This window comes from Hemiscyllium ocellatum, chromosome 28, assembly GCF_020745735.1.
Source record: "Hemiscyllium ocellatum isolate sHemOce1 chromosome 28, sHemOce1.pat.X.cur, whole genome shotgun sequence".
NCBI lineage: Eukaryota > Metazoa > Chordata > Chondrichthyes > Orectolobiformes > Hemiscylliidae > Hemiscyllium > Hemiscyllium ocellatum.
The window spans coordinates 19141426-19162418 of record NC_083428.1 but is presented as its reverse complement, the minus strand read 5'-3'; the positions used below and the strand labels follow the sequence as shown (position 1 = coordinate 19162418).

Below are 20993 nucleotides of genomic sequence, written 5' to 3'. Positions count from 1 at the left end.
GTTTCCAAGTTGCACCTCACCATGTCTTGGAAATGTTTGGTGATTCCTTTGTCCTAGAACTTCCTTTCCACCTACAACACAGACTGTAGCAATTTAAGGGAATTAACTGAACTAATCTGATCAGTACTTCACTCTTGTACTAAAAGCAGTGAAACTAAAAGAAGCAAAAAGGGATATAAGATTATCCCATATTGTGCCAATTTTAAACATAAGATACAAGGAGTCCAGTCGGTGTTATAGCCATAGCTTTCAATTGATTGTACACTAGAACACTTTATGTAACATACATTACAATATGTTGCTTCACTCTGTGTCCTCTTTGAGTGACTTATATTTTAACATCAATGCTTTGTTTGTTTAGTATCATGTGCCTTTTCTGTCAATTTACTCGCTGGCTCTGGAACAGGACCTGGATTTCGGACAAAGCATGATACAAGGAGTTAACGTCCTCCAGAACCAAACCTTCCTCCAGGTAACCAGATACACTCCAGAACAAGAATCCAGAAATTACAATAGATTTATTATTGCATGGCAGTCAAACGAATGGTGTTTCTTGGAGGAAATTAGAGACTATTTATCTTTTTAAAACATTTTGCATGCTGAATACATCTTGTTCTTAAGAATTTGAGGTAAACATTTATTTCATTCAAGTTCATCTCCTGTGGCGTTGCACACAAAAAATTAAGACCAAGTCATGATTGGGTTAAATGGTGCAGAATATTTAGATGCAAGCACTTGGGAGCACAGAGGGAAGGAAGTCCTTATAAAGGTGATTTGCAACAAATTACAGGAGGATGTTATTTGCCTAATCTGCAAAATTGTTAATTAGGAAGTGACGTTCAAACCAAGTGAGATTTATTTGATGATTAGATTACAATCTAATAAATATGGGAGGTCAGTTATCCCTTGGAAGATGAAAGTTTTTGATAGATTAGAGGAGCAAAGGAATCTCTGAATATGCATTAATCATTAAATGTTATGTCACAGGTTAGCAAAACCAATGCAGATAGCAAATCCAGCATTAGAATTCATTGCAAAAGAAATTGAATTGAAAATTAAGGCGATGATACTAAATCTGAGCCAACGTCTCACTTTAATATTTCATGCAGTTCTGATTGCCGTAACATAAAAATGAGAGACAGCGAGCCACTGGAGAGGGCGAGAACAGGTTTAAAAGTATGATACCAGAAATGCATGCACTGGACATATCTAGAAAGAATTGACAGGCTCGGACTCTTCTGTCTTCACAGAAGGAAGTAGAAGGGTGATCTAACTAGAAGGGTTTAAAAGCGAATGTCCCTTCTTGTGGGAAAGACTGTATCTACAGGCCACCAATATAGGATAATCACCAAGAAATCCAACAGGAAATTCAGAAGAAACTACTTCTTAATACAAAGAAATAAAGAATATGGAGTTTGCTACCACAGGAGGTGGTTGAAGTGAATAATATATAGTTACTTTTAAGGGGAAACAAGACAAGCACATAAGGGAGGAGAAAATATTTGGTTAAGATGAGAAAAGACTGGAAGAGATTCAAGTGATGAATAAGCAACAGCATTAAGTAATTGGGCTGAATGACATGTTTCAGCGCTGTACATCTTGTGTAGGAATTAGAAAGTGGACAAAAAGAGTGCAGTGAGATGAGAGATGGGGTAATGGGGAAAGGTATGAGAAAAGAGTAGATGGAAAAGAGGATGTGGAAAAGATGAAAGGAGGTCATGGGGGACATCATGGAATGTCAAGCAGTGGCTGTGCCTGTGAGAGGTTCAGAGTTACATTCTTTGTAAGCCCATTATGTTTTCATCTTGCATCCAGGTAGCACTTTTCAGCAGGTGTTTCCTCATCCAGTCTATGCGGAAATGTATGAAAACAGTTTACAATGTGTCAGCAAAAGTAGGATTGTAAACATCACCAAAACCAGTGTTGCATGACCAGCTTGCTCTTCCCCAGCTGCATGTTCTATGAAGAGCTTTGCAATGGGACATGTTAGTGATGAGGTTTGAGCACCTGCTGACTGATTGGTTCAGGCCAGAGGTGTCTGCCCTTTCTGCTGTTTCCCAATTTGCCAGAAATCCATCTCTTTGGTTCTGGATCCAACATCTGGAGCAAAGGAATCCTTTCTTCAAAGGAGTCTTCACCTGAGAACTAACTTATTTGCATTGTTAGTTGTGGAAGATTTTGTAATATTTAATCATTCTTGCTAATACACGAGTGAGTATATAGTTCACCTTGCAGTTTGAGATGGAGAATCTGGAGTCGAATGTAATGATATTACAATTGAGTAAAAGCAACTACAAAGGAACGATGGAGCAATTGATTAGAGTGGGAGCCTAGCAGCAATGGCAGGAGTTTCTGGCAGTAATTCAGGAGGCACAGCAGAAATTCATCTAATAGTCTTCAATCTGAATTTTTGCAAAGGACCTCTTATTGAAGGGGTGTTTGACTTGACATTAGTGGCTTTCTTTGTTCCCAGTATTCATCAGTCTTTGACAACTTCTAACTAGTCATTATTTAAGAATCCAAATTCATTCACTTATTACATTTGAAGCCCAGTTGTAAGTGTATTTCACAACTTACTGTTAGAAATGAATTTCTGATTTTGGATCCCTTAGCTCAGACCAAACCCAAAATGTCAACAACCTTGTACCGTTCATACCAGACAAGAACGGGGTTCACACCTCAGCAGTGAGCAACACGCTCCCAATTCTGGGGAAGGGTAACTCGGCCTGAAATGTTAACTCTGATTTCTCTCCACAGATGCTGCCAGACCTACTGAGCTTTTCCAGCAATTTCTGCTTTTGCTTCTGATTGACGGCATTTGCAGTTCTCTCGGCTTTTAACTGTTCCCAGTGTTGTGTCACTCACATTATTATTAAAAACTGTGCCTGAGATAGGCAGACATCTTGTTAGAATGCAATGGACTAATGGTGTCATTCAGACCCCAGTGCTCTTTATATCTCATATCTGCATTTGATACCTAGTTTGGGTTTTGTCATAAACAACAGAAGCCAAGTAGCACTGGACCCAGAAGAGAGCTGAGCAGGCTACAAGAGCCCTATTTTCAAAATCTTCCTTGTGGAAGAATAGGAGGGCTCTCCAGCCCCAGATTTCCGCAGACTCTCTTCATCATCTTCAATTGTGTTGTCCCCTCACCCGTCATCCAGTTCCTCGACTGGTTCCATTTCCAACCATCGACTCCAGCTGCTGATCTCCATCCCAAAGTAAATGGCAGGAGAGAAGAGTCAGCTACAATCCTGGCAAGTCTGAGGTCTATCCACTCAACCTGATGATCCTCTGGGTTCCTACTTTCTTGGGAGTTCAGCTCAATGACATTCTATTGATTATACTCTCAAAAGGTATTCATGCTGAATTTGTGAAATTGTCTTTTTTTTTGATGTAGCCGTTAGCTGGAAGAAGGCTGGATCATGAAAAGCGCAGAAAAGAAATTAAAGAACAATGGCACCGGGCACAGAGAAAGCTGGTACGAAAAACAACTGAATTACTTGTCCTCCAAATTTTCTTCATTTTGACACACGGTTGTACACTTTAATTGGCGGGGATATTTTTATCTCCCCGTCATTGTAGTCATCCTACAGTCTACTGCGTTTGAGCCCGTTTTTCCCAGATATTATGCATTTGAGCTCGGAGTGAATCACTGATGATTGAAAATGAAATCCCCATCCTCCAATATTGATAATTTTTTAATTGACAGCCAAACGTAGATTTCCTGTGCTTTCAGTTTATTCTTAATGGCTCGATCTCAAATGCATTTCATTTTAGAAAGTTTTTTTTAATGAATGATGTAAACTAACAAAATGCTTTACTAACTGTTACATCTCTTGTTTGCGAAGATTTGAATGCCCCTCTAGTGTAGAAGTACAATGCAGACACTGCCTTGCAAATGTGTTTTCTGTTCTACACTTTTCTAACGTTCCCAGTTCTGGAAATGAGTCATACCAGACGCAAAACTGTGTCTGACTCCACAAATGTGCCAGACCTGTGAGGTTTCTCCAGCACTCTCTTTTTAGTTTTGTTAGTTTAGCCTTAACTCATTTTTAACTTTGTAGCTGCTTCATCTTATCAACTAGAGAGAAGTAGGGCAGCTTTAAGATCAATGGAGTCGACTTTGTGTTGAACCTCAGGAAATCAGAGAGATATTAAATGTATAGTTTGTATTAGTTTTTACGGTGGAGAAAGAAATGGAGGCTAAGGAACTCTGGCAAATACTTATTGATGATTTGAAAACAGTTCACATTACAGATGAGGAAGTGTTGGAGGTTTTACAAAAACCTAAAGTGGATACATTTCCAGAACCTGATCAAGTGTATCCCAGGACATTATGGAAAGTTAGTGAGGAAATTGCAGAGCCCCTGGCAGAAATATTTGTATCATCTACAACTATGGGTGAGCCATTGGGAGGTGGTTAATGTTGTGCCTTTATTTACAAAAGGCTGTCAGGAAAAGCCTGGGAGTGATAGACTGTGAGTCTGACATCAGTGGTGGGTAGTTTGTTAGAGGTGATTCTGAAAGATAGAATTTACATGCACTTGGAGAGGTAAGGAATGATTTGGGATAGTCTGTATGGTTTTTTGCAAGGGAAATTATTTCTCGCAAACTTGATTGAGTTTTTTGAGGAAATAACCAAAACGATTGAGGACAGAGTGATGGACATTGTTTACTTGGACTTTAGTGGAGCCTTTGATAAGGTTTTGCATGGTAAGCTGATTAGTAAAGTGAGGTCTGATGGGATTCAAGATGAGCTTGCTAATTGGATACAAAATTGACTTGACGGTAGGAGACAGAGGGTCATGGTGGAGGGTTGTTTTTCTGGCAGGAGGCCTGTGACCAGTGGTATGCCACAGGAATCAATGCTGGGTCCACGTTTGTTTGTAATTTATGTAAATGATTTGGATGAGCATATAGGAGGCATGATTAGTAAAGTTTGCAAATGACATGAAAATTGGTGGCATAGTGGACAATAAATTAGGTTATCTATGCTTACAAAGAGATCTTTTGGGTTAATAGGCCAAGGAGTGGCAGATGGAGTTTAATTTGGATAAATGCAAGGTATTGCATTTTGTTAAGACAAGCAAGGATAGGACTTATGGAAGGGCCCTGGGGGATGTTGTAGAACAGAGAGACCTCCACATAATTCTTTGAAATTTGTGTCACAGGTAGACAGCGTGGTTAAGAAGGCATTTAGCATACTTCCTTCATTGCTCAGGCCTTTGAATATAGGGGGTGGGATGTCATGTTGACATTCTACAGGATGTTGGTGAGGCCCCTCCTGGAGCACTGTGTGCAGTTCTGGTTGTCCTGTTACAGAAAGGATATTATTAAACTGGAGAGAGTGCAGACAAGATTCACTTGGATGTTGCCAGGAATTGAAGATTTGAGTGAGAAAAATAGACTGGGACCTTTCTCAGTAAGTGTAGGAGGTTGTGGGGTGAGCTTTTTATGGAGGCTTATAAAATCATGAGGGGCATAAGTAAGGTGAATAGCAAAGGCCTTTTCCCACAGGTGGGAGAGTTCAAAACTAGGGGCCTATTTTTAAGATGAGAGCAGAAAAATTTAAAAAGGACACGTGGAGCAACATTTTTTCACTGAGTGGTTTGTGTTTGGAATGAACAGCCAGAGGAAGTGGTGGATGCAGGTACAGTTGTAACATTTAAAAGATATTTGGATAATTACATGAATGGAAAAGGTTTGAAAGGTCTGGGCCAAATGCAGGCAGGTGGGACTAGTGTAGTTTGGGAAATTGGTCAGCATAGACTTGGTAGGCTGAAGGGTCTGTTTCCATGCTGTATGACTCCACGACTCTATCTACATCAGTGTTCTCCCTTTTCACTGGCTCTTTGCCACAATAAAACCATGAGGAACTGATGGTTCATCAGTAGCCTTTAGCAGAAACAATTAATCATCTTGGTAATAAACATTTCCAAGCTGTGTTATTACAGGAAATTTGAAAAGTTAAGACATTGTCCTCACCTGATCTTCCATGCTTGATCAGTTCTGTCAGGAGTTCTAATTAATGGTGAGAAACGGGAAGCTTCAATTATATTTTTCTTCAGAAATTGTAATGACCATACAGAGTGAAATCACCAGGTAGCAATCCTTGATCTCTCTTGGTCTGTGTCCCTGAACCAATCATTGGATAAACTTGATGAACCACAAGGGAAGTCCAGCTATCCCTAATTCTTTTAACAGGGATGCAACTTTTGCAACTTTTCAGCAAGGACAATTCTGATTTCAGCAATTGTTCTGAGGTGATCGAGTTAGAAGTTATAGCAATGGGCATAACCCATTCAACCCACAAGCCTGTTTTGGTGTTTGGCAAGATCAAGTACATTGACTCCATTACCCTAATTATTCCTTGATGCCCATATCTAACAAAAATCAACCAACCACAATCTTAAGTTCCAATTATTCATAAGTCCACAGTGTTTTGATGAGGAAAATTCAATTTGTGTGAAAGAGCTTCTTTTTTTTTAAACCCCTGTAATAGGACTTAGCTCATATTTAAGAATGCATCCTTTTTATTTTGTGTATTTCCTCTGGTATGAAAATTTTACTCTATTAGTAATCTGTTCTCAGTCATTATTTTAATGTTTCAGGCACCTCATTTAGATTACCCCTCCACCTTCTGTATTTAAGGAAATATGATGCAAACTTATTCTCATAATTTGACCTGCTAGTCCTACTATAAGAACTGTAGAGGAGGCTGGTTAGCTCAGTTGACTTGATAGCTAGTTTGCCATACAGAGAGATGTCATTCCGATAGGAAGGAGACCATAATTGCATGCAATATTCCAACAGTGGCCTAACCAATGTCCAGTACAGCCGCAACATGACCTCCCAACGCCTGTACTCAATACACTGACCAATAAAAGAAAGCATACCAAACGCCGCCTTCACTCTCCTATCTACCTGCGATTCCACTTTCAAGAAGCTATGAACCTGCACTCCAAGGTCTCTTTGTTCAGCAACACTCCCTTGGACCTTACCATTAAGTGTATACGTCCTGCTAAGATTTGGTTTCCCAAAATGCAGCACCTCGCATTTATCTGAATTAAACTCCATCTGCCACTTCTCAACCCATTGGCCCATCGGATCAAGATTCTGTTGTAATCTGATCTCTTCACTTAAACCACCCTCCCACTCCACCACACCCTTTTGACTTTATCTCCTCTGTATTTTCAATGGTCATAGCATCCGTTATTTTCCCACATCATGATCGAAGAGGAATGTTTTCTAATTTAAAAGGTCTACGAAAGAAAATCTGTTGTGTGCACTTGCATGTCAGTGCTGTTGTTGGAATAAGAAACAGAAAGGTGACATGAAGTAAAGCTTTCATTGTCTAAAATTAACCCAGGGCAACCACAAAGAGAACAGTAGAGCTTTTTGAAGCTGCCATTTTCTCCTGCAGATCTGCTGCACTCACAGCAGGTATCAGATAAAACAACTGCAGGAAATGGTTTCCTTATGAAAATGTGCAACAGACAGAGGAAGTGCACAGGAAATAGTCAGACTGCTGGCAGATGAGCTTGCACTTGGTTTGACCCAAGCTGAAAGAATTTTTGCTTCACAAAGTGAGCCACCATTTTTTACAAACTCAGACTCCCCAATCTGTTCTGAAATTTGTAAAAATGGTGTCAAGTTCGTACATTTGAGGAAGTATGCAAAATAGACTGGAACAAGTCTCCCAAACTGTCCTCCATTTGCAGTTATGCTGTTACCATTAATTCTGCTCCCCCCCCACTGAAGACATTCCTGGTGCCTCTTGCGTTTAACCAGCTCCTATTGCCTTCTGTTAGCTGTCGTGTATGGTCACTGCAGTGTGCAAGTTGATGAGAAATGCCCACAGGCCATTTAATTTCTGGGTGCAAGTTGGCCAAGCCTATTGTGCACTTGTCAACGGAGATAGCATTGGACAGTGTCCAGGCATGGAAAACCTGGATGGATTTCCCTCTTGACTTCTGGGCTGTGGCACCATTGGCATTGTTCCAGCTGAGATCAGCAAAAAGCAGGAATTTATCTCAGGGGTTGGGGGTATTCCTGGCTTGCTTGAGTCAAAACTTGTGAATTACCTGCCAAATAAATGCTGGGAGGCCTAAACGGGAGAATGATTTTAATTACATTATTAGTTACCAGCAGAAGGTACAGTAAGGGTTGAGATTGATGACAGAGAATAATGTTTCACTGAAAAGTGTTTTGAGACTTTAAAAATAATTCGGAGTGAATTTGAGAAATGTCAGTTGGGTTGCTGTGGAACGAGTTGAAAATAAATGAGAAGAATCTCAGTTAGAGTTTTTGGTGTCACATTGTGATTGCTGCTCACACCAAAGGATGTGCAAAAAATTCCACCAAATCAGATACAAGTGCAGAGTAACCTCGGAGTTAAATCTTGACTTTAAAGGGCAGATCCATTTGTTAGGATTTATTTTGATTGGCCTTGCCTTATTTTTACTTAATGTGTTACCGTCTGTGTAATGGTCAGCCTCCTTTGAAAGAAAGAGATCTTGTCAGGATGAATCGTATAACAAGAAGACTTTTGGCATCATTGTTTCCTGGGTAAAAGCAGCTGTTGGAAGACTGAAAGAACAAATCTATGCCTTAAGGATCCCCAGTATGAGTCCAACCAACAGATTTTGCTCACCTAAAGTACTTGGGTCAATATGAAGCTATCTTTGGAGGCAAAACGGTGGCTTAGTGGTTCGTACTGTTACCTCATCGTGCCACGGGCCCGGGAATGAATCCACCCTTGGGCGACTGTGTGAGTTTTCACATTATCCCCGTGTCTGCGTGGGTTTCCTTAAGGTGATCCGTTTTCCTCCCGCAGTCCAAAGATGTGCAGATATGGTGGATTGGCCATATTAAATTGCCCATAGTGTTCAGGGATGTGTAGGTTAGGTGCATTAGTCAGGGGAAATGTAGAGTAACATGATAGGGGAATAGGCCTGTATGGGATAGTCTGCAGGGGTCGGTGTGGACCTGTTGGGCCAAATGTCCTGTTTCCACACTTTAGAGATTCTGTTCTATGATCAATGGGACTAATTAAAGCCATCTAAATTAATGAATAAGACTCCAAACAGAGTGCAATGCAGAGGGATCTGTGTGTCCGTCTGTATGAAACATGCAAGTGCAGTGAGTTATTAGGGAAACAAATGGAATTTAGGCCTTTGTTGATATGAATTTGAAGTTTGCAAACATGGATGTCTTGTTACAACGGTACAGGGAGTTGGTGAGAATGCACCTGGAGTACTGTGTGCAGTTTTGGTTCCTGTACTTAAAACTGGACATTGAGGCTGTTCAAAAGCAATTCACTGGGCTGATTCTTGGAATGAAGGCGTTAACTTAAGAAGAATAAGGGATGATTTTATTGATACTCGAGATTCTTAGTGGCTTTGACAGGGTCAGTGTTGAGAAAGTGTCACCTCTAATGTGGGAATCTTGAACTCGGGAACATAATTACAAAATAAACGCATTTAAAACTGAAATACAAAGTAACTTCTTCTCCTAGAGGGCAGTGAACGTTTAGAATTCTGTACATCGAAGAGTTGGGGAGGCTAAATCATTGAAAGTATTGAAAGAGGTTGATTTTCAGAATATTGAGCAGTTGAGGGCAATGAGGAATCGAACAGGAGTTGAGACCTGGGGCAGATCAGCCGTAATCTTATTGAAGGGCAGGCTTGAAGGGCTGAATATCCTACTCTTCTTATTATGTTCTTTTTCTGCTCATTTAGGTGTATTCATTCGGTAAATATAAACTTAACAGTGTGAGGCCACTTCTGCATGTATTTGAATTGACACACTGCTGCTCAGTAATAGTAACATACGCCTCAACATTTTTCTTTTGTGAAGCAGCAAGAGTTCCATCTGAGCTGGACCAACCATAGCTCACCTCTGTCCAGTAAACTAGACTGACTTTCTGTTATCACCTCATAGCAAGAAGCTGAGGCGAACCTTAGAAAGGCAAAGCAGGCGTACATGCAACGTTCCGAGGAGTACGAGAAGGCCAAGATCCTGACAGTGAAAGCGGAAGAGGACCAGCAGAGTGCAAGCAGCAGCAACGCCAGCAAGACCCTAGACAAGAAGCGGAGGACAGAGGAGGATGCACGCAACAAGGTGAGGCCTGAAGAGTGAATAAATTGCCTCATTGTGGACATGTTTTCAAACATTTTATCGTGTTTTAACAATGAACCTCTGCATTAATCTAATGTAATTTTTTTTTTAAAAATGGCATCTGGACCCTTTTTATGCATTCTAGCATATCCTCCTACTAATCGTTTAGCCCCTTACTGTCATTGAATTGGAGAAAATAGGAGAAGCCCTGTGAACCTGCCGCATCGTTCAGTATTATCGTGTTTTTTGTGTGTGTGTGTGTGTGTGTGTGTGTGTGTGTGTGCATACATTCTCCCTGTCACTGCGTGGACTTTTGTGACATTTTCCTTTCAGAAAAAGTAGATGTAGATGGTATTGCTAATGCAGAACACAGGAAAATATACCTCCCCAATCATTATAAAAAGATTTTCAATTGTCAACTTACAGAGCAATCTTAGAGGGGCCAGCACCTGATTATCACTGGGTGCATTGAATGTTGATATTTGAACCAAATAGATAAACACCTGAGATCATTCAGACCACAAATAAGATTAAAACCCTTATCTCATTCTACAAAAAAACAGACAACTAAAAACTAATCAATGTGATACACACCATGCATACACTTGTCTTGAAGTTAAGATGACCTGGTGCTACGAGGAATTCATTAGATGTTCTGTTAATGGCATGACAAATGCAGACACAGAAAGTAATATTGCACAGCAAATTAAAGAATAAGTAATTTTGCAAGTTCTGGTGGCATATTAATATTGTAAAACGTCCTCAATCAGAAATTCAGATGGTGACAGACCTCTTGCTGTTATTGTATAATTTTCCAAAAGCCATATTATAATCTTTTGTTCTTTAATTTATCAGTGATTTTAGTCGATTTCAAACCAGCATTGTATTTGTTGTAAAACTGAAGGGAAAAGATGATATGAACATGTAAATCATGCTTCCTTAGTCACCAGTGGAACTTTTTAAAGTTTGTAATGTAGGTGTGATGTTTCTGTGTAGACATGGGATCCATGGTGAGTTGGGAAGTTCGATACGAAATTAGTTTAGTCATAGACAGGGAGTAATGGAGGGCTGCTTTTCTGAATTGAGGTCTGTGACCAGTGATGTTCCGCAAGGATCAGATACATATATGTAATTTGCAGGAAAATATAGGTGAATTGATTAGTAAATTTGCAGATGATAAGAAAATTGGTAGAATTGTGGATAATGAGGAAGGTCGTCAAAGATTACAACAGGGTATAGATCAGTTGAAATGTTAGTCGGAGAACCGGCAGAGTTTATTTTGAACAAGTTTGATGTGATACATTTTGGAAGGTCAGATGCCAGAGGAAAATATACAGTAAATGGCAGGACGCTCAGAAAGAATTGATATACAAGGGGGATCTTGGGGTGCAAGTCCCTGAAAGTTGCAACACAAGTGGTAAGGTGGTAAAGAAGGCATATGACATGATTGCCTTCGTTGGTTAGGGCATTGAGTATAGAAGGTGGCAAGTTGTGTTGCAGCTGTAGCAAGGTTTGATCAGACCACATTGTGCAATTCTGGTCTCCACCCTATAGGAAGGATGTGGAGGCTTTGGGGACCATGCAAAAGAAATTTACAGGATGTTTCTTGGATTGAAATGTACTAGCTATTAAGAAAGATTGGACAAACTTGGATTGTTTTCACTTGAGCTTTGGAGATTGAGGATAGAATTATGCCAGTTATGAGAGGCAGGTGGATAGTCAGAGTCCTTTTCCCATGGTGGAAATGTTTAATGCTAGGGGGCTTGGTTTGAAGGTGAAAGGGTGAATGTTTAAAGGAAATGTGCAACAAATTTTTTTTACACAGAGGATGGTAGGTGTCTGGAACACACTGTCAGGAGAGATGGTGGAAACAGATACAATAGCAAAGTTTAAAGGCATTTAGATGGACACATGAGCAGTTAGAGAATAGAGGGATACAGACCATGTGCAGGCAGATTGGATCAATGGCATCATGTTCAGATCCACAGTGGGCTGAAGGGCCTGTTCCTGTGCTGTACTGTTCCATGTTCTGTGTAACAGCTGTCACAACATAGCTAGCAACATTTGTGTCCAGTTAAGGAATACTCAATTTTGACATTTGAAAGCTAGGCCAGGTTCCCTTTTAACCAATAAACTGAATATCTTGCTGGAAGGCTAGAACATTTTGTGACTTGGTAACAATTAACTGAATGTCAAATTACTTGGTCTGTTGTGATCTGAAATTGTTTTGTTAGTAACAGTCTGCTTTGTGGTTTACATTGAAACTGCATAACTAATAAATACATACATGGCATTGTATAAAGCCTTTTAAAATACTTTTTCAAATGAAACTACCAGTCTTTAACTAACATCAGGAGCTGCCTTTCCCTGGTAATTGTACTGGCCCCTTGTTGGAATTACAATGGGGGAATGACTAGAGGGTCAGGCCGTGATATTTGTAGCATCTGCAGCCATTTCCAACAATGTAGTACAATTCTATACCACCTGTTGACAATTTATTTTTTCAGCTCTCAGGTGCTCTTCTTCTTTATATCAGTTTGCCTTCTATACCTTCCTGTTCTTGCAGCTTTAATTCATGGTCGCTGTAATTCTTGATCCTTTTCTGACATTGAGTAGTTTGCTTGCTTCTCCAGGGAACTAAGAAGAATTCTAGAGGAAGTGTAAAGTTCTGTTATAAACATTGGGCTAGTGAGCACATTGGAATTTCCCTCAAGTTGACAACACACTCATGGGGAAATGCAGCGCACAGACAAAATTTCCCAAACACACAAATCTACATTTTCAAAATTTCTTCAGAAACAATGAGTATTTTGTGTCAGTTTTTGCTAGAGAAGGATATGGAAGCTAGAGAATATGGAGGAATAATAATAATATCTTGAAAAGTGTCCATTTACAGAGAAGGAAGCGCTAGACATCTGAAAACCCATAAAGGTGGGTAAATCCATGGGACCCGACCAAATGTATCTCAGAACTTTGTGGGAAGCTAGGGAAGTGATTGCTGGGCTCCTTGCTGAGTACCAGAAAGCTGGAGTTTGGCTAATGTGATGCCATTATTTAAGAAAGGAGAGGTCAGGGAACTATATACCTGACTTCATTGGTGAATAAATTGTTGGAGGAGATTTTGAAGGACAGGATTTACATGTATTTGGAAAGGCATGGACTGATTAGGGATAGTCAACATGGCTTGGTGCCTGGGAAAGTGTGTATCACTAATTTGATTGAGTTTTTCAAAGAAGTGACAAAGAGGATTGATGAAGTCAGAGTGGTGGACCTTGTCTACATAGATTTCAGCAAGGCATTCAACAAGGTTCCACGTGATAGACTGGTTAGTAAGGTTAGATCACATGGAATACAGGGAGAGTTAACCATTTGGATACAAAATTAGCTTGAAGGTAGTAGACAGCGGGTGGCAGTGGAAGATTGTTTTACGGATTGGAGGGTGTCACCAGTGGTGTGTCACAAGAACCAGTGCTGAGTCTACTGCTTTTTGTTATTTGTATAAATGATTTGGATGTGAACATATGAAGTATGGTTAGTACATTTGCAGATGATACCAAAATTGGTGGTGTAATGCACAGGGAAGAAGATTACCTCAGAGTACAATGGGATCTTGATCAGATGGGCCATTGGGCCGAGGAGTGGTTGATGGATTTTAATTTAGGTAAATATAAAGTGTTAAATTTGGAAAGATAAAAACTGGACAGGACTTGTACACTTAATGGTAAGGTCCGGAGAGTGTTGCTGAACAAAGAGACCTGAAGGTGCGGGTTCATAGTTCTTGAAAGTGAAGTCGCAGATGGCCAGGGTAGTGAAGGTGATGTTTGGTATGCTTGACTTTATTGGTCAAAGCATTGAGTATAGGAGCTGGGAGGTCATGTTGTGGCTGTACAGGACATTGGTTTGACCACATTTGGAATATTGTGTTCAGTTCTGGTCTCCATGCTAAAGGAAAGATGTTGTGAAACTTGAAAGTGTTCAGAGAAGATTTACAAGGACATTGCTGCAAATGTGTTGCTGGTCAAAGCACAGCAGGCCAGGCAGCATCTCAGGAATAGAGAATTCGACGTTTCGAGCATAAGCCCTTCATCAGGAATAAGAGAGAGAGAGAGCCAAGCCGGCTGAGATAAAAGGTAGGGAGGAGGGACTAGGGGGAGGGGCGATGGAGGTGGGATAGGTGGAAGGAGGTCAAGGTGAGGGTGATAGGCCGGAGTGGGGTGGGGGCGGAGAGGTCAGGAAGAGGATTGCAGGTTAGGAGGGCGGTGCTGAGTTGAGGGAACCGACTGAGACAAGGTGGGGGGAGGGGAAATGAGGAAGCTGGAGAAATCTGAATTCATACCTTGTGGTTGGAGGGTTCCCAGGCGGAAGATGAGGCGCTCCTCCTCCAGCCGTCGTGTAGTTGTGTTCTGCCGGTGGAGGAGTCCAAGGACCTGCATGTCCTCGGTGGAGTGGGAGGGGGAGTTAAAGTGTTGAGCCACGGGGTGATTGGGTTGGTTGGTTCGGGCGGCCCAGAGGTGTTCTCTGAAGCGTTCCGCAAGTAAGCGGCCTGTCTCACCAATATAGAGGAGGCCACATCGGGTGCAGCGGATGCAATAGATGATGTGTGTGGAGGTACAGGTGAACTTGTGGCGGATATGGAAGGATCCCTTGGGGCCTTGGAGGGAAGTGAGTGTGGAGGTGTGGGCGCAAGTTTTACATTTCCTGCGGTTGCAGGGGAAGGTGCCGGGGGTGGAGGTTGGGTTGGTGGGGGGTGTGGATCTGACAAGGGAGTCACGAAGGGAGTGGTCCTTGCGGAACGCTGATAGGGGAGGGGAGGGAAATATATCCTTGGTGGTGGGGTCCGTTTGGAGGTGGCGGAAATGGCGGCGGATAATACGTTGTATGCGCAGGTTGGTGGGGTGGTAGGTGAGAACCAGTGGGGTTCTGTCTTGGTGGCGGTTGGAGGAGCGGGGCTCAAGGGCGGAGGAGCGGGAAGTGGAGGAGATGCGGTGGAGGGCATCGTCGATCACGTCTGGGGGGAATCTGCGGTCCTTGAAGAAGGAGGCCATCTGGGCTGTGCGGTGTTGGAACTGGTCCTCCTGGGAGCAGATGCGGCGGAGACGAAGGAATTGGGAATATGGGATGGTGTTTTTGCAGGGGGCAGGGTGGGAGGAGGTGTAGTCCAGGTAGCTGTGGGAGTCAGTCGGTTTATAGTAGATGTCTGTGTTGAGTCGGTCGCCCGAGATAGAGATGGAAAGGTCTAGGAAGGGGAGGGAGGAGTCTGAGACAGTCCAGGTGAATTTCAGGTCGGGATGGAAGGTGTTAGTAAAGTTGGTGAACTGTTCAACCTCCTTGTGGGAGCACGAGGCAGCGCCGATACAGTCATCTTCATCTGCCAGCCTCAGTACTGTATCTCAGTTCGCTAAAGCCTATTAATCCATCCATCTCAATTTTGAAATTTTGAATTGGTCTAATTTTAACGAGCTTTTTGGACTTGAAAATTTACAGCTCTCTATGTAAGGCAGTGCTCCTGGGCCTCTCTAGTATGAATTTGCTTCCAGTCATATTAGAAAGGATATTTTATTCATGCTGGTATTTTGCAGGCTGATGAAGCTGAGGCAACATACAGAACATGCATTGCAGATGCCAAGACTCAAAAACAAGAGCTGGAAGACGTGAAAGTGAATGTACTGCGACAGATCCAGGAAATCATTAAACAGAGTGACCAGACATTGAAATCGGTGCGTATGGCTTCATTTAACTCACTTTTCAATGTTGTTATTGCTTTTTGAGCTGAAAGAGGAAACTGGAGAGACAGCAAGTGTTCACAGGAAGGATGAGGGCTGTTCAAAGTTCACTGTTGAGATTAAAGCATTCATTTTAAGTTGCTGTAGGCAAAGGGTAAACTGGCAACAGTTGGTAAATTGCAAGTACTGTGCCTGCATGTCAGCTTCTATTTCCATGCTAGTCTCGCCTTGACACTTCCAGGAATATGGTTGGGAAATGAAGGATACCAACATAGTGGGAGGTTCCTGGGAGGCTGAGCAAGGAAGATAAACATGCTTTGGAAAGCACAGAGTGAGGAAACATTTCTTCTTACATTTATAAATTCAATATTAGGAGTCTAACAATGATTAGTGATGTAAAAACTTGATTTGTAAAAGAAGTGTCAGCAATCCTCTGCCAGTCAGCGTTCTGGTTATTAATCATTAATTCCCTCCAACTAATTTAGAAAAACTCCGAAGTCTGCTTACTCTGTTTAAATCTCTTTTTTTGGAATCTGCAGGCCACCATCTCATACTACCAGAGAATGCACATGCAAACGGCACCACTGCCTGTGCACTTCCAGACACTCTGTGAGAGCAGCAAGCTATATGACCCAGGCCAGCAATATGCATCTTATGTCAAAGACCTCCAGATGGAAGCTGAAACGGAAGCACATTATGATTTTGAATCATATTCATCTCAAGTAACGGGGTATGTGTACGTCTATCATTAGTTATCCACCTGAATTCTTCATATCAGCGAGAAGTACTTGTGAGAGAGTGAATCAAGTAAAATGAATACGATGGATGTGATTTTCTTTTATTCATTCTCAGGATTGGCATGACTGTAGTCTATTGCTCAACTGCTCAACAATTTGGTATCAAGTAAACTGTGACTTTGAGTCATGTTTCAAATTGGCACACAAGACACAAGTGACGTGCCTGTGTTTTTTTTGAAAGTGATCAGATCAGCTCTGTCTCATTCCCTGTTAGTACACTGTGCTTTAAGGGATAAAAAAACAAGACAAGATGAAATGCTGTTGGGACACTGATAGTGTGATATGTTCTTGAGGCCTCCTCTGGAATACTGTGTCCAGTTCTGGTCCCCACATTCCCAATGAGGAGCTTATGCTTAAAACGTCCACTCTCCTGTTGTTCGCATGCTGCCTGACTGGCTGTGCTTTTTCAGCACACCTTTTGACTCCAGTTCTGGTCGCCCAGTTATAGGAAGGAGATTATTAAGCTAGAGAGGGTTCAGAAGAGATTTACCAGGATGTTGCCAGATACGGAAGGTTTGAATTATAAAGAAAGGCTGGGACTTTTTTCACTGGTACATACAAGGTTGAGAGGTGACTTGATAGAAGTTTATAAAATAATGAGGGGAATAGACAGAGTTAATGGTAGTTGTCTTTTCCCTAGGATAGAGGATTTCAAGACTAGTGGCACATTTTTAAGGCGAAAGGAGAGCGATTTAAAAAAGACAATTTTTTGACACAGAGTGGTTCGCGTGTGGAATGAACCTCCTGAGAACATAGTGATTGTGTGCACAATTACAACATTTAAGACATTTGGATAAGTATGAGTAGGAATGGTTTGGAGGGATATTGGCCTGGAGCAGGCAGGTGGGACTAGTTTAGTTTGGGACTATATTTGGTATATACTGGTTCTGTGAATCTGTGAGTATTGCTGATCCCCATAGTGACCAACAACTTTTGAAGAGATATAAATTTCTCAGCAACCAATGAAAAGAATGATGCAGAGGGATTTCACCTTACAAGTCTATTACTGTAACAAACAAAAATGAAAATAGACTAAACATTAGGTAATAGACAACTAACATTCCAACTACAGTAAAGGTTTTCCCTTGTGAACCAATATGAGATTTCTGATTGCAGGTTAATGCCTTGGAACAGCTAAAATGGGGTCAGCTTGAACTCTGTGCTAAGTTCAAATGGCCGTGCCAAGGGGAGTTTCCCTTCTGTGAGATTCACATCCCACCCTCTTCCACTTGGCAAAAGTGAGAAATGTTGAAATTGGGTTCAGGATCCTCCACATCTGCATGCCATTGTAAAGATCAGAGTGCTCAAAAGATCAGGCCCATTGTGTTTCATTTACCATTGTTCTTTCAGGGTGCAGGTGCTTTGTCAGCAAAGATTTGACAAATTTATGCTGATGTTTAGCAAATTTACCTGATTAAATTTACCACCAGCATTAAAACAGCCACATTCTATTTCACCATGCAGCAGCAAGCTCTTGAAGTCTATGTAGGACTGAAAGAATGTTGCAAAAGCTTTGAAACTGTAAAACCATCCCTGTTAAATACAATTCTAGTTATAAGGAGGATGGATCACATGAAAAGTTATCAATCACTAGTGCCAGCAAATCATGTCCCACTTCTGCTTTCTGTCTATTTATTCAATGACATCCTATCAGCTATTAAGACAAGCTACCTGCTGTAGGCTGGCACCAGTTAACAGGGAGTCTGAGGTAATGTGTGCTACTGCTGGATGAGGTCCTGGGGCATTCCAAAGGCCTGGACAAAGATAAACAATTGGATTAATAATATGGGTCTTGAGCCTTAGGGAAACCCTTAGAGAAACACTTCTCCATTTCCCAAAATCATGGAACTTTGCACATCCTAACAGCAGCTCAAAATAAAAAGTTATTCATCGGCCATTGTGTATTACTTTTGCTAATGTATGTAAGTTAAGAACACACAGCAGGTGAAGGCTGTTAAACCCATCAAACACATCCCTGCAACAGATCAACCTTGAATTCCCACTTTCCTGCTTCAATCCTTCTCTTCTGAAATGTATCCAGTTGACTTATGTACCCCATGATGCTTTCTGCTTTACAGAGAAAATAATGCAGTTACATATAACCAATCCATCAAAAACCGAAAGGAAACGGTTTTGTATTTTGCATTTAGACTTGAGACAAAAGGTCTGTACCTAAAACATGAACCATTTTTTTCAGAAATAGAATCCCTACAGCATTGAAACAGGCCATTCAGCATATAGAGTGTGACACACTGACCTTCTGATCAGCATCCCACCCCTTCACTATATTTCTCATGGCTAACCCCTACCTAGCCTGCATAACTCTGGACTCTAGGGGCAATTTAGCATGGCAACCTACCTAACCGGCACATCTTTGGATTGTGAGAGGAAAATGGAGCACACAGAGGAAACCTGTGCAGACAAGGGGAGAATGTGCAAACTCCACACAGAGAGTTAGCCAAGGATGGAATTGAACCCTGGCACTGTCAGACAGCAGTGCTGACCACTGAGCCACCGTGCCGCCTTATTTCAAGTGCTGATACATCAGAATTTATACTGTTTGATGCAAGTTTCCATTTTGTCAATACTTTGATTCAGTTGCCTTTCAAGTCGAGTATCATTTGGATGAAACTGTTTTGTGCATCTTTCCAGGTCACGCCAAATATCAAGAGAATATAAAAATCTTAGGTACATGTAGTGTCTTTCATAACCTCAGACTGTCTTAACTTGCTTTGCAATGAAGTTTTTTAAGTATGGTCAGTAACGTTATCTGTGAAACACTGTAGCTAATTTGCACATCACCACGATGACTATTGACAAGATCACCTCATTGGGAATTTTCATGTCTAACTGAAAGGCCAGACTGTTGAATGGTAGGATGACATCACCAACAGTGCAGCATGCCCTCAGGATGACTCTTAATGTCATTGTAATGACATTATTGATTTTATTCCCCAGTTTCTCAAGTGGAATTTAAATTCATAACCATCTCAGAGTCAGGAGGTGCTACCAATTACACCATAGCGGGTACACCCTCAGGCTAACACATCAAAATCCAGCTATGCTGGCGGAACAAAGTCAGTCAAAAGAGAAAAACAGTTTTGTTGGTATAATTAATGAAATATGATGTTGCCTCATGTTTTGACCCAAAAGCTTTGTTGTGATGGTGAGCTACATTCACTCTGCCTTTCCTGGAAATGAGTGTGCGCGGACCTCCTGAGCAGCCAGGAGCAGTACAGTGAGCATCTCGATCTCCCATTATTAATCTCAATCAAGCTGCTTTGATAAAAATGTGCATTGCCCTGAAGAAAGGGTAAAGCCAGAAACTGTATTGCTGCTTTGTTCCTCCCTGCATTTGAGAATGGCCTCTATAGATTCACTAATCACCTGTCGTTAGTGTTTACAATCAAAAGAATGTCTGAACTGGAATTGGTTAGACCTCGCCCAGTTTGAAAGACATTTAAATATTTGTAGATTCCCACATGTCGTTTTGTTGCTGCTTTATCTTTCAACGAGAGAAGCAGACCCTGAGGAGAGTGAATTACTCACATTGTCTGTTATTTTGGTGACTTTCTAAGCTGTAAAAGGCAGTAATAGTAAACTCTCCATATGCAATACACTTCAATCTTTTGTGACCATCAACATTCAAATATCTATATGTTTCTGAGGACAGGCTGCACTTTATAATGCTAAATATGTTTGAATGACACTTCCCTGTACATTAATGTAATCGAGGCATTGACATGTTTGAAATAATTTTATGGAACTGGAGTGAGGAGCTTCTTGGAAGCATATGGAGCAGTCCTGTCATAAATTGTTTACTTTGTCTAGCGTAATGAAAAGACCAAGTTTTATGATCGATAACTACTACATTGGTAATGAAGTGGTGCATCTGTACATTCTTTTTAACAGAACAAATCTCAACTTCTCAGAATTGAGTTGAGCTTCATTTTGTGGAAGTTTAGGGTTTTTCTTTACATTTTTATTTGTGTGAAGAGTCAGACAAGGCTGAAACTAGAAATGCTGACTCAATGAACCATCTCAACCTTAGTCTGTGATTCCCATTATTGTGGATGTCAGTCTTCAGCCAATTCAAGGCATTCTTTGTGACATCAAGAAAATGATGAACACCAGGGGTTTCCAAAATGGAGCCAGGACCTAAAGTACGGTCATGAGCAAGTAAGTAGAGTGGCCTGCCTGAACCCCTCCCTCTCCCAGGCTCACAGTTTTGACTAAGGATCATGACATTTTCAAGCCTCGAAATGGAGTCACTGTTGTGGGGGGCAATATTTGGGAAGGAGAAAGTTTCCTGATGAAAGGCTCTGGCCTGAAACGTAGATTCTCCTGCTCC

General features: G+C 41.3%; 1 protein-coding gene across 3 annotated transcripts in view; it reads left to right on the top strand.

Annotated features, from left to right (window-relative positions):
- Nucleotides 1–20993, top strand: part of LOC132828855 (rho GTPase-activating protein 45-like) — a 176139-nt gene that overhangs the window by 130660 nt on the left and 24486 nt on the right. For all 3 annotated transcript variants that reach the window (XM_060846020.1, XM_060846019.1, XM_060846017.1), the window contains exons 9-13: nt 362–472; nt 3401–3481; nt 9946–10125; nt 15702–15839; nt 16385–16575. In XM_060846020.1, the coding sequence (XP_060702003.1) occupies nt 362–472; nt 3401–3481; nt 9946–10125; nt 15702–15839; nt 16385–16575 (701 nt within the window). The remainder of the gene's footprint in view (nt 1–361; nt 473–3400; nt 3482–9945; nt 10126–15701; nt 15840–16384; nt 16576–20993) is intronic.